General features: G+C 35.0%; 1 protein-coding gene across 2 annotated transcripts in view; it reads right to left on the bottom strand.

Annotated features, from left to right (window-relative positions):
* The window catches only part of NALCN (sodium leak channel, non-selective), a 416,515-nt gene that overhangs the window by 350,640 nt on the left and 52,093 nt on the right, over positions 1 to 13,782 (bottom strand). For both annotated transcript variants that reach the window (XM_037142536.2, XM_053670341.1), the window contains exon 7: positions 1,470 to 1,624. In XM_037142536.2, coding sequence (XP_036998431.2) covers positions 1,470 to 1,624 — 155 coding nt within the window. The remainder of the gene's footprint in view (positions 1 to 1,469; positions 1,625 to 13,782) is intronic.

Genomic DNA, 13,782 nt, shown 5'->3' with positions numbered 1-13,782 from the left:
AGTTGGAGTTAGTACCATGTGGCTTTGGGGTGCTCCTTTTTTGCCACATGGCTTAGGAAGCAGGAGAGACCTTGCTGGGAAAAAAGGGGTGAAAGGACTCTTGCTAGTGGGTCATGAGAGGTGCCACATGGTATGGGATTAACTGGAGATCCCAGCTGCAACATAGCTGATGGTGCTGGGAACCGAGGGGCTACCTGAGCCATGGACTTCTACTTCTTTTCCTGAGATATGGTGCCCCAGACTGGCAAGAGGGAGAAAGAAGGACTGTGTGAATTTGTGGGTATTGTAAAGGACTTTACTATTTTAATGAAAACATTAAGTCATTACTCTAAGTCTATATAACTTTTTGAATAAATAATTCCTTTCCTTTTATCCAATCTCTGGCATTGAGAGATGTCATTCCCTGGTGGCAGGCAAGGCGAACCTCATTTGGGGGAACCCCAGGAGCAGAAAGGGGGTCCATTTGTTAATAGTATATTGTTTACCGCCCCTCCCCTGGGTCTGTTCTGTAACAGGAAGAGATCAGGGAGCTTTGTCTCTCTCTCTCTCCTCCCTCACTTCCACCTTCTTTATGTAAAAACAGAGAAAAAAGACAGCCATCTACAAGCAAGGAAGAGGAGGGTGTCTCACCAGAACTCAACCATACTGGCACACAGATCTCAGCTTTCCAGCCTCCAGATGGGAAAGTAATAAATTTATATTGTTTATACCACCCGGTCTATGGTATTTTGTCATGGCAGCCTTAGCTGATACAAATTATCGAAGGATGAAATAATTGTTTAGAGTTCCATGGTTGTTTTCTTCAGAAAAAATATGAGTAATTTGCATGGAATTATAACAAATTCAATGATATCAACTAAATGACAGCTACTATGTTCTTTCATTACTGTGTGAATGGCATACATTCCAGGACTTAATAGGATAAGCCACAAATAAATCTATCTATTTAAGCATATTATATTCCCATACAAGCATTTCTCTTACAGCCATTGTATAGTTGATACATATTCATTAAGTATTTGATTGCTGCCTTCTGTTCCAGGATTCTTTTTCAACTCTCATGCACTCATCAATGCCCAGTATTCCAGGCATTGAAGACTCACCTTGACTGCTTGGGTATAGTTAAAAATGCAAAAAGAAATCACACCATGTTTATCTTTGAGGCAACAACTCCTAAACCTTTCTCAAAAAACAAATATTTTTAAATGCTATAATTAAGAATCAAAATAATCTAAAAGGAGAGATATTTAACTCTCTACAGACATTGATGAGTATATGTAAGCACAGACCATATGTTATATATTATATGATAGAATATATTAAAATTTAGACATATAATTGAAACTTGCAGTTGTGTTTCTTAAATACTATAGCCAGTCTTAACTTCAAACATCACTTATACATCTATTCTCTCCACTTCACACACATTATAAAATAGAAACTTAAAATGTTTTACCAGTAAGACAGACCTATCTCATTAAAGCCACTGTAGCCCAGCTCTTGCCTGCTAAGTCCCAGATCTTCAAGGTCCATGCATTTAAATCCTGGTGGGCACTGGTAGCCTTCTTCTAGCTCTGGTGAACAGTGTGTATCTGGGATAGCTAAACTATTCCATGTCACATTTCTGTGAACAAAATGTAAAAGGGTTAGACAATTTCAATAATTGTATATGATGATTAAAATGAATACTATAATCACTCTACATTAATAACTGCTATATGTGGACACAGATTTAAGATTTGTGATTCATAAATGGTATTCATCACCATGATGACATAGTAAGCATTCTCAAATGATACCTGATTCATTTCAACAATGGGTCTTTTTAGGAATATTATTACCGTTATATGTTTTGTCTTTAAAGTTCAAGACTCAGATAAGCAAAGAAAAAAATTTCTTACATATTTTCAAGAATGTTAACTGATCTGGGGATTCCTCGTTATTCACAAAATGCTCATCCTACTGTGGGCGTACACTTTACTTCTCTACATCTAAGCAATATTGCATGACAGACATTTGCCATACGGCACAAATACTATGAGTCTCATAAATGATACTTGGCCTTCTGCTGTTTTGGCAGTTGTACAGTTTGAAAAGAAACCTGACAAATAAGATGAGATTGAAGGAACTAAAAGTATCACATTAGAAAGAGAGAGATTATGGGGTGAGTTAGTGATAGCTCCAAAAATATTAAGGTTTTTCAAGGTGGATGGTGATAATATCCCCTTTTCATCTTTCTGGAGGACAAGCAGGAGATTAAGTTGATGTAGAAGGATTTAGGTATGTAATGGCTTTCTTGGTAGTGAGCACAGGTAATTACTCGAATAGTGATTGTGGAATCTCTTTTCATGCTGACCTCAAAAATGGGTCTCAAAGAGCACCTCTCTGAAACAATTAATAGGGACTGTCTAGAGGCCAAAGTTTAGGCTAGGTGATTTCATAAGCCTTCTAGACCCATGATTTTATTTATTATAAATCACTTCCCACTACATAAATGTTTCTAGGCATTTCCCAAATAGGGTCCAACCTTAGGGTAGTCTCAGTTCCCTCACTTTATGGCCAAATTGAGGCAGACTTGATGGGTCACATTTCTGTTCTTTAATAGCCCCTAATATTCAATTGGCTGCTATAAAAGGCTTTCTCTAGAGTCTGACACATAACTCTGTGTGATCCTTTAGCTGCTTGAAGCTATCCACATACACATATTCAGTGTTATACATACACATACCCCACAATGCCTGGTGATACCTTGCCCAGGTCTTAGTAATAAATAAAGCTGTAAAGGCCTCACCCACAACTCAGATGACTCCTGAACTTATTCTTTCAGAATGCTATTAGCTGCAAGAGAGAAAATATGTCTATACATCTCAGGGAATAAATGTTTAACTGTTTCCTCTAGTCACATTTCTTTTTTCTTTTTTTTTTAAATTAATGTTCAAATACAGTTGTCTCCATTTTCCCACCAGCACTTTCCCTTGCCCTACCCAGGCCCACCTCTAGTCACATTTTAAGCTGCTCCTATACACTACACAAACAAACCCTAAGGGAACAGCTCTAATTATGGAAATTACAACTTCATTTTGTCAGAAAGATATGGCTTTAGGCAGACATATCGCTTGTTTCTCCTTATTTCACACTTTTATATGTAGGCCAAATGATCCATTTTTGCTGAAGTCTGATTTCATGTTTCTGATGTGGTACTACTCACACATCACACATATGAAAAAGATGATAAGGAGACTGGACTTCAGAGTTTCAGAGTAAGGCTTGTTGGACTTGATATAAAGCTCTGCCATATACTGGTTGTGTCACTTGATTAAGTTCTAAATGTTTCTAAGCTCAGTTTTTATACCAGTAAAATATGGATAGTAATCATAATTAGAAGGGAAGCTTATGTGAGGATTAAAAGAAATATACCAAGTAATTCACTCAGAATAGTACCTAGCATGTTTGCAAGTACTCAAAAATGCTTATTAAAAATAACTAGTATTCATTAGAACAATAAATTGTAGCATAAATCCTGTCATGTAAAAACACAACAATAAATACTTGTCAAAAGAATAGAAGAAATTTTGGCCTGTGATACCAAAATCATTTTGTTCACAGAATTATACAGCTGAAAGAAACTTCATGGATCACCCAATACTTTATTTATACTTGAGGAAGGTAAGTAAAGTTCAGAGAGGGAAAATTTTACTAGCCCACCAAAATTAATTTTTTTCATTGCTAATACTTTAAAAAGACAATAGCAACAATGTCTGAGAAAATACTGTCTACATGAAAGAGTTTCTTAAAAAAACCCCTCACCTTTCATCTATTAGGATAGGAAATTGGACTCTGGAGCTAGTTCACTGAGTGTGAATTTTAGTTTAGCCACTTTGTTACATTTGAGATGTTACCTCTCTGTGTTTCAGTTTCCCTTCAGTGAGAGGGTAGAAAAATGCCAACCTCATAAGGCTGTGATGGACAGTGTAATGGTTTACATCTGTAAAATGCTTAAAATGAGTACCTGGTAAGACAATAAATTATGGGCCATACCTATTGTTATTGATAGTTTGATATTAGTAAACTGCATAGATTAAAACCCTAGCCCTGGCATGTACTGCCTCAGTTTCCACAATTGCACCAACTTTGCAGGGGTGTTTTAATGATGAAATGAGCTAATATACAATGAGCTTATTCTTAACTCCCAGAACGTTGTTGGGAATAAGTTAACCACTTAATAATTGTCAACTACCATGATTATGATTTCATTAATTTATAAATAATAGAGCATTTTTACTCAAGTTTTTCCCTTCATGTTAACATCAATTCTCATTTTAAGCACAATCCTCTCCAACACAGATATTATGAAATCTTTGGGCTCCAGAGGCAGCAGATGTGAACCTTTATTTTTGCCAACATCAAGCTATTGGCAAATGCTTCTTAGAGACACATGTAGATGATTAATTGCTCTGGAACACATGTATTTAAAACCACATGCTAATAACTTTTTAAAAGTGGAAATGAATGCCAAGAGTTTCACAATATATATTATTTATCTTAGTTTCACTTTCTTAAAAAAATCTTCCAGATTTTATTTGTATTTGTTTATGTTAATTATTTCTGTGTTCATTTCCCCTTAGATATTCATGTTAGAACAAGCTCTCTGGAATTAGGGGGGTAAAATTATTGTTCCAACCAGCCAAGTCCTAATATAGACAATAATGCTCCCAGTCATATAAGTATCCATGCATGCTTAAGTGGTTTTCAAACCTGCTTTTATTACTCAGTCATATTTCTTGAAAAATACTCTCTACTTGTACTCTCCCTAATTCAATTTGTCAGCCCATTTTTGTGACCTCCAATCCACTGGAATTGCTCTTGTTCATTTCCATGTGCTATCTCCAATTAGAAAATTTTTAGTTTTTATCTTCTGTGATCTCTCGCCAGTGCTCTGCATAGTTGTTTTGGTAGTAGGCCCTAAAAATGTCCCCATTCTAATGTCCTGTGAAGAATTTATGTTACATGGCAAAAGAGTATTAAGGTTACAAATGTGAACAAGGCTAAAAATCTTGAGCTTAGGTGATTAATCTGGATTATGTAGGTGGGTCAAACCTGATCACAAGTCCTTAAAAATAGAAAACCTTTTCCAATTGTGGTTAGAAAGAGATGTGGCTATAGAAGAAAGGCTCAGAGGGATGCACTGAGATGCTGGCTTTGAAGATGCTTGTTTTGTCCAGATTTCTAAGATCATTCTCCTTTTCCATCTCCTCCTCCTATAATGGACCTTTTTAAATAATAGACATTTTATTTATTTTTAGAGAGGATAATAGAGGGAGAGAAACATCAATGTGTGGTTACCTGTTGTGTGACCCCCACTGGGGACCTGTCCTGCAACCCAGGCATGTGCCCTAGAATGGGAATTGAAACAGTGATGCTTTGGTTCACAGGCCAGCACTCAATCCACTGAACCACAGTAGCCAGGACCTTTAGTGAACCTTTAAATATTGAGTTGCTCTGACCTTGGTCCTTGGCCTTCCTCTATTTTTCATGATATTCTCTCCCTATGCAATCAGGGCCAGTTCCAAAGTTTCAGTTATTTCTTGTCCTAAATGACATTGTAGCATCTCAGAGCTATATGTCCAACTACCTATGCTATTTCTCCATCTGGCTACACTACAAGTAACAATTATTCTATCCCATACTGAACTCCGACTCTTTCACCAACATTCCCTCTCATATCAAGTTGTACCACCCTCCAAGGCTGAGCAAGTTTGAAATACTAGAATCACCCTGATACCTATTTCTCCATCAACCCTTATAATTAGTCACTATGTTCCCCTAACTATCCTTCAAAACATCTTTTGAGTTGATTCAACTCTCTCCATCTCCACCTCTCACATTTACCCTATCTAACCTCCTCTCTGGTCATCTTGCATCCAACTCAGCTTTTCTGATCCTTTTGTCCCAAAGCATCTAGAGAGACTTATCATCATCATTGTCTTACATTAATTAAGTCTGTTGATGACAAATCTTTAATATGACCTCTGAGACACTGAAGAATCTGGCTCCTTCTCTTACCCCATGGGTCCTGGCGTAAAACCATGGTGGCCTTCTCCCAGCTCTTGGTGTGTTTCTTCTACTTCAGGCCTTTGTCCTCTGCTTAGAAATCTGTCTTCCCATTTTCTCTTGGTTAACCTCATATTTTAGCCTGCAGGCCCAGCCTGAATGTTGTTTTCTCAGCCTGAATGTCACCCTAAGTCCATCAAATGAATTAGATCTTCCTGCTATAACTTTTCAAAGTACCCACACTTTTTATTTCTGGCACCTAGGATATGCAAAATTCATTTTGTGTGGTCACTTATTCACTGGATTTCTTCCAAACTTGACTGTACCCCAGAGTAAATTCCATTATCATAAAGTCCCTAACATATAGTCTGTGATGGTTAAATTTATCTATGAGCTAAACTAGACTGTGGTGCCCAGTTGTTTGGTCAAACACCACTCTAGAGAGTGCTGTGAAGGTAGTTTTTGGATGTGTTTAACATTTAAATCAGTAGTCTTTGAGTAAAGCAGATTACCCTTTATGATGTGGGTAGGCCTCATCCTATTACTTGAAAGCCTTGAAAAAAAAGACTGAAGTCCTCCAAAGAAGAAGGCAGTCTACCTCCAGACTGCCTCTAGACTGATGACTGCAACGTCAACTCCTGCTAAAATTCCCAGCTTGCTGGTCTGCTCTGAAGAATTTGATCTTGATAGCCCCATAATCTCAAGAACCAATTCCTTAAAATAAATCTATTTCACTCTATATGTACACCCTATTGATTATGTTTCTCTAAGGAACCTTAATACATAGTAAATAATTAGTAATTATTTTGAGTAAATGAATGAATATGTCTTTCCACCATTATTTAAATTTATGATTATTTATTTATTTTACTTACTTATGAAGAAACTACAAAAATTTTTTTCAACAACTAGAACCCAGTGTTTTCACACAATATCTAAAAATTGGAATTTTTTTCAATTTTTTACATTTCTGTCTGTAGTAGTTTCTATGATTTAAAAGGAGTACTAGAAACTCTCAGAACATTTAATTATTTTTCAAAAGGCTTTAATTTAAATATTTGTCTGGTATTTTTTATAATTCTTAACCAAATATTTATTTACAAATAATGTATGTAAAGTTTGAGATCAAAGAAAATAGATCCTCAGCTTGTTACTAAAATTATTTAATAACAGCTTCAAACAACTTCTCTGTGCTTTAGAGTTTTATGATTTAAGTTAATTATTATTGCTGATGGCACAGAACATTGACCAGTATATTGGAACACCAGGAGTATCATCTTACTTCAGTGATTAACCACCTTAATGACCTTGGGCAATTCACTTTAACCATTTGAACCTCATTTTCCTCATCTGTAAAATGAGCAGCCATTTAAAAACCAATTCCCAGAATGACCTCATAATACATTCATATAAAAGAAAAGGTAAATGATTTAGAGTGAAACCATGTGCCCCATTGTGTCCTGTCCTCATCTATCCATAAGGCTCACCAGTGTCAAATGCAAAAGCTCAAGATGTTATGTTCAAATTTTCTTTTCATTGCTCATGACATCATCTTTTTCTAATGATATCAAACTGCTGTCACTTTATTGCAATGCATTTAGTGTTGGCCTTTTGCAATTACTGTCACTTATGAACATAACTACATACTTATTCAGCCTTTTTCAGGAATTATTTTACCCATATTGTTAGTGGGATAACTTTATTTCATTTGTCTGGTCTTTCACTCTAAATAATTATTTTTGATAGGTCAATTCTATGCCACACAACATTCTAAAAATAGAGATGACTAAGAGGATATTTCGAACTTAGAGACTGCTGCCTACTGTGAAATAAAGAATAAAAAAAAAGTAATGCCCACAGTAGAGCATGACGACTGCTTTAAAATCTATCTCTATGCTCATGGAGTTATAAAAATGCAAAGCAGAAATATCACATATGAATACTAGTGATGAATAATGAGTAGAATCGGGAAAAACTTCCAGCACTGTTGATGTGTGGATTGACTATTAAAGGATCAACTGACACTAGTTCTAGGGCAGAGATACAGCAGCATCCTGGAAAGTAGAAATATCAAACCCTGTGTGACAGGAGACAGAACGAAAGGGGACAGGAAGAGAAGGAGAACATTTTTACTCTTTCATTGGTGCCTGCAATAATTCACAGCTTTTTTCTCAGGGTTGTAAACAAGCAGTTGTTTCTGTACCAAACAATTTTTAAACTACAGACTAAAAAATTTGGATGTTGGAAAAATATAAGGACACATATGCAATCTTCACACCTGGGAGACTAGTGGTACCTTAGGTTATAGCCTGCCTCTCTGTTAGTGGAGGGCATGAATTGACCCTCTCATTTCACATGCTGGCAATGAATTTCCTCTGGCTGTTACCTGCCTTTCAAGTTTACTCCAGAGAACCATTTGGCTTCATTTTCACTCCTATTTGTTCTCCTCTTTCAGGATTAATTAAACACTCCTATGACTTGGCCTGAATTCTAATACTTTGGGAAATTAATCCCATCCTGGAATTTTCAGAGATGAAACTATTTATTGATTTTTGGAAACTTTTAATTACTCTGCCTGGGCCTTCAGAGTGGACAACAAGACAAAATAAATAGTCCAAAAATAACAGAAAATAATATTGACATACAGCTCTTCTTATAAACAAGTAAATCTGGCATATTTTCTAAGAAATAGAAAATTTTCCCTTACTGTTAAAGAAATTATTTTAATACAAATTTTCCTTTTTCTCATCCTTTCTTAAATGGCTAGATATGTAAAAACCAGAAAGGACTAAATTCATCATGAATCAATATTTGAATAATATGCTATTTTATTTTTAAAAGTATATTAGTCATTTTACTTTGTTATATTGTATAATCTTTAATTATATATTTTACCCAAGTTTGCTTCCTTCACTGTTTTGCTCACTATTTTGCCAACATTGATAAGGGATAATTAACATGAAAGCAGCCAGACTGGCATCTGAGTTAGAGTGAGACAAAGAATGTATTCAAAAAGAATATTAGAAGACTAAACTATCAGGACACAGAAGAAACACTGATCAGCTCCAAACTGAAAATGTGAAAACTGTTTTGAGGTTCAAATATGAATCTACTACCCTTGACATTTCAAAGATAGGCCAAGAGCTTCTCAAGCAGTAATTCTTCTCTTTTTGCTTCAGGAACTAGAAGATCCAGGGCAAGGAGTTATCTATAAGGAGTGAGTTGGCATAATGGAAAATAGCCACCAGAATATGAGGCCCAGCATATAGCACTTTAGATGGTGATTCCACCAATTAATTAATGTGTGGCAAGGAGCTGTTTCCTCTCCTCTCTCATGAGGATCAGAGTACCCAATGTATGAGATCACTTTATGACTTGGCAATTATGAATATAAAGTGCCTTATTAAGAGCTCAAAATATATGTGTTTTTCAAATGTGGTATGACTGAGTGTATGGCTGAAGAGCAGCAATTTTTGTCACCCCGACAGGCCTCCATCTTTTGGATAGTCAAATGAAGCCACAGGCTCCTCAAAGGTAAGAACGTGTAGTTACATTAAAAGTGAAGGCCAATCATATAGTTTACAAAATTTTCTGGATATTTCCAGTACCCCTGGCATCATACATTGTTATTACAATATTATTGACTCTATTTCCTAAACTGTACTTTACATTCCCATGACTATTTTGTAAATACCAATGTGTACTTCTTAATTCCTAATCTTTTTCACCCAGTCCACCAAACCCAGATCTAGCAAACATCATTCTTTTCTCTACATCTGTAAGTCTGTTACAATTTTGTTTATTTACTTATGTCATACACCTGAAACTAATGCCAAATATTATTTAATGTAAACTGTAATGAAAAAATAAAATGAAATAAAAAGAATAAAATGTAAAAGAAAGTGAAAGCCAGGGGAGAATTTAGAAACTGCCAAAACTCCTGTCCCTAGAAGTCAACCATGAAGTGCACTTGTCTAATCCAATCACCAGATCTAAAAATAGGTGAGTCACTGAATGAATTAAAAAAAAAACTGAGATGATTGCTCTGCAGGTTCAAGAACACATGAAAAAACCTGCTTCTTTGGGAGAATGACCAGAGACTCTAATTGCCACTGATGCTACTTAGACATTATTAGGGAACTAGCTATAAGGGAAGAGGAAACTCAGTTCACCTCCAGGTAGAGCCATAGCAGTTAGCCAAAAGCTTAACATTTCCTTGATGACTTAGGATTCACCTTTTTAAAAACCATGCAAATTTTGGGTTCTACTCTACAATATATTTTCGGGAATTTGAAGATAAAACTAAGGTTTTAAATCACATTACTAACCAGGTCAGATTCTAACAAACTCACCCTTACAAATACAAATCCACAGATGGGGTTTGGTGTCCACATACTCACCATGTTCCCCAGGCAATTTTCTCTACCACAGAGATATTATTCTACAGATGAATTCTCAAAATGTGCTGCTAGTGCTGCTACAGTCATTGAATGTTACTGTGGCTTCTATGAAGGGACAGGAGGAGTGGAGCAGGCTGGTCAGGTTTAACCCAAGATACCCAAAGGATACTACATATGATTTCTACAGGGACAACTACAGTGAACACTATTGAGAGGTGCTGAATTGGCAGGGCTCCAATTTCACAGTCACATAGTACATTCAGAAGTTCCAATACATGGTTTCAGATTTTAGCTCTAAAATGTGCAACATTAATCACTTACTCATATGCCCTGATTAGTTCTCCTTGTAACTGAATGTTTTATTCAAATATTTTGGATACATTTGTTGAAGGTAACTTTGTATATTTTGACCAAATTACACTTGAATATTTAAAAGGCTATAAATTGATGTCATAGAGAACAGGGCTTAAATTCTACTTCTTTCACAAGCTGTTCCACCTTGGACATCTAATTTGACTTTCTTGAGCTTCAATTACCTTGGCTGTAAGGTAAGAGTGAAAAAGAGAACATAACTTATCTGATTGTTATAAGTATTAAATAAGAAAATAACCTATATCATTGTTTTATAAAGATTATTTAGCACTTATAATATATAAGAAACTAGTGACCTATCTTATTTCTTTTCTTCTTTGGAGGAAGCAAACAAAGATTGAAAGAAGCGCTATATTGTAATTGATTAAAAAAATAACTTTTAGATCCTTTTTCAAATTGTAGGGTTTTATCATACTGAAGACTAGCAAATGTTTTCAATATTTTGGTAGAAATCATGCTGTCTTTAATTTTCATATAGGAATTCAGATTATTCTGAAATATTTTCTTATGTTTAATTTCTTTTATTTATCATGCTGAAAGGTTGATTTAACTGGTGACTCAAGTGGTCCACAATTTTTTTGTTGACACTATTACAGATGTCTCCCACTTTTCCCTCTTTGCCCACCTCTACCCTCCAACCCCTCCTTCACCACACTACTGTCTGTGTCCATCTTCAAGATGGATGTGCATAATTTTAAAAGAGATATATGAAATAATACAAATGTATTACATATCACTATTTCATAAAGTCAGATGAAATTGAATCCCCTGAAATATCACACCTAATAAGGATAGAAACCAAATGTAATATGGATATTAATTTTCTCTATGACATATAAAAAGTTTTTGTATATGCATGTTGATCTGTGTGCATATATAGGTTTATGAATTTGGGATTAGAATATTGCAGAAATTGCTCAAATGTCAGAACAGACTCACAAATTAGGTATGAATTCAAATCCTGGCTCTCTCACTTATCACATGACATATTAATTAACCTCTTTGGGACAGTATCCTCATGAAAAATGAAGAAAATAAACTTCCTTTCAGATTGTTTTAAAATCAGCTATATAAGCAAAATATCTCAGGTATAAAAAGTTTTCCACATATGTTTCTACTAATTTAATTAAAAATCTACATGCACTATCAAAGTATTTTCATTTCTTACTTAAATACTTTAAAAAATGTTTCTACTATGCATCTATCCAAGCTCTTATGTCTTCCACTTGGGAGATATCTCTGCATGAATCCTGTAAGTTAAATGTAGCAGTCGCTCTTCCTCACTTCAAAGGAAGTTAAAATATAACATGTATAAAGAAGTGCTGGACAAGGACAACAATGGGGAGGACTGAGCGTGGGCGTTGGGTGGGCAGGAGAGAGCAATGGGGAAAAAGGGGAGACAACTGTAATTGAACAATAAAAAAATTTTAACAAGATTTATAGACTTGCATAAATTGGAGGCACTTACAAGTTTACATATTCTATGAAATTCTTCTTTGATCATGTCCATTAATTAAAGTTTAATATTCTAAAATTCACTGCTTCTATTGTTAATTCTTCTGACTTTCCTATTAAAAAACTCATTGTTATGTAAATATAACTTGTAATATAATAATTTAATTATTTTCAACTTCCTAAAGAATAAACTTTTATTTGGACCTGAAATAGAAAACTGCCAAAAATCTAATTTTACATTATCTCTAGTCTAAGTCTTAGTGATTTTATAAAATGACGACAAGTCCTATAAGCCTGGTCAGGGTGACCATAGAATGTTTTGTCTATACTAAGACTCTCCTCAGATGAAAACAGAAACTATTAGACAGAAACTATTAGACAGAAACTATGAGACAACAGAGATATACCAGAATTGTTCTGGACATTTGTGATATGTGGTCCCATGCTTCTGGGTCTTAGGGCTAATGGTCCAACCATCATAAATATTTACCTGAACTTCTGGTTGAATCATACTCTCTGTGTAATAAAATTTTTCATATACTATGAAAAGTATTAAAGTATACTATATATAATTTTATATAGTAAATGTTAACTTACCTTAAAGTTTTTTTCATTATCTCACACTCAGCTAAGAATAAATTTCTCTCCTTTCTAAAGAATGATAATAAGGTGTCAGGCAAGTCTTCATTCTTTCTATTTCACCCAGCAGATCATTTTTAAGGTTCCCTCTTTAAGCCTCGGGGAGATCTCTGCCATCATACTGGCAATTTGCATACCTGTTTCTGCCACAGGCCATTGCTCTTCTCAATTTTAGCTTATGAACTGCTCTGCTTAGTCAAATATCATTACTTGTTCCATACTGCTTCAGGGTCACCATTCATTATTGGAGGATAATCCATAGTTTTACTAGCAATGCTAGTGAGGACATACTAAGATTCCCTTCTGTTTTAAAGAAATCAACTCTATTTAAAAGCGCAACTGTGTGTTTTGAGTTGTTTCTGTATTCATCCTGTTTGCCTCACAGATTAAACATAATTATTAATTCCAGAGGTCGGCCATGAAATCCAGCATCTACAGGCTTATGAATAGACACTCCTCTGCCTGAAAACTCTCCTGATATTTGGGTATACTGCATGCAAGTCAATTAAGCAGAAAGCTGAACACTTGTTAAAGGACAACAATTAAGAGAATTGAGGTCATGACACTACAGGCAACATTGATTGCTGTACATAGAACCACCGTACTGTAGCTTAACTTCTGACTCAGTAAAGTGTATGAGAATTTCTAGTTAATAAGCAACAAAAGGAAGCAAAAAATTGAAAATATTTAATTGGTATTTTTATGCATTTTATTTTGGCTTTAGACATTTTTTTGAGTCTTTTAAAAATAGGTATGTTAATGTCTGGCTTGGAAATAATAATAACATGCTATCAACAATTTTTCTGTTTATGAGTGGGACTTCAAAACTCACCTTCTACTGAACTGAAAATTTTAAGAAAAATTG

This window comes from Artibeus jamaicensis, unplaced genomic scaffold (genome assembly GCF_021234435.1).
Source record: "Artibeus jamaicensis isolate MK-2021 breed Jamaican fruit bat unplaced genomic scaffold, CSHL_Jam_final contig_559, whole genome shotgun sequence".
NCBI lineage: Eukaryota > Metazoa > Chordata > Mammalia > Chiroptera > Phyllostomidae > Artibeus > Artibeus jamaicensis.
The sequence above is the reverse complement of the archived record's forward strand: the minus strand, read 5'-3'. Positions and strand labels throughout refer to the sequence as shown.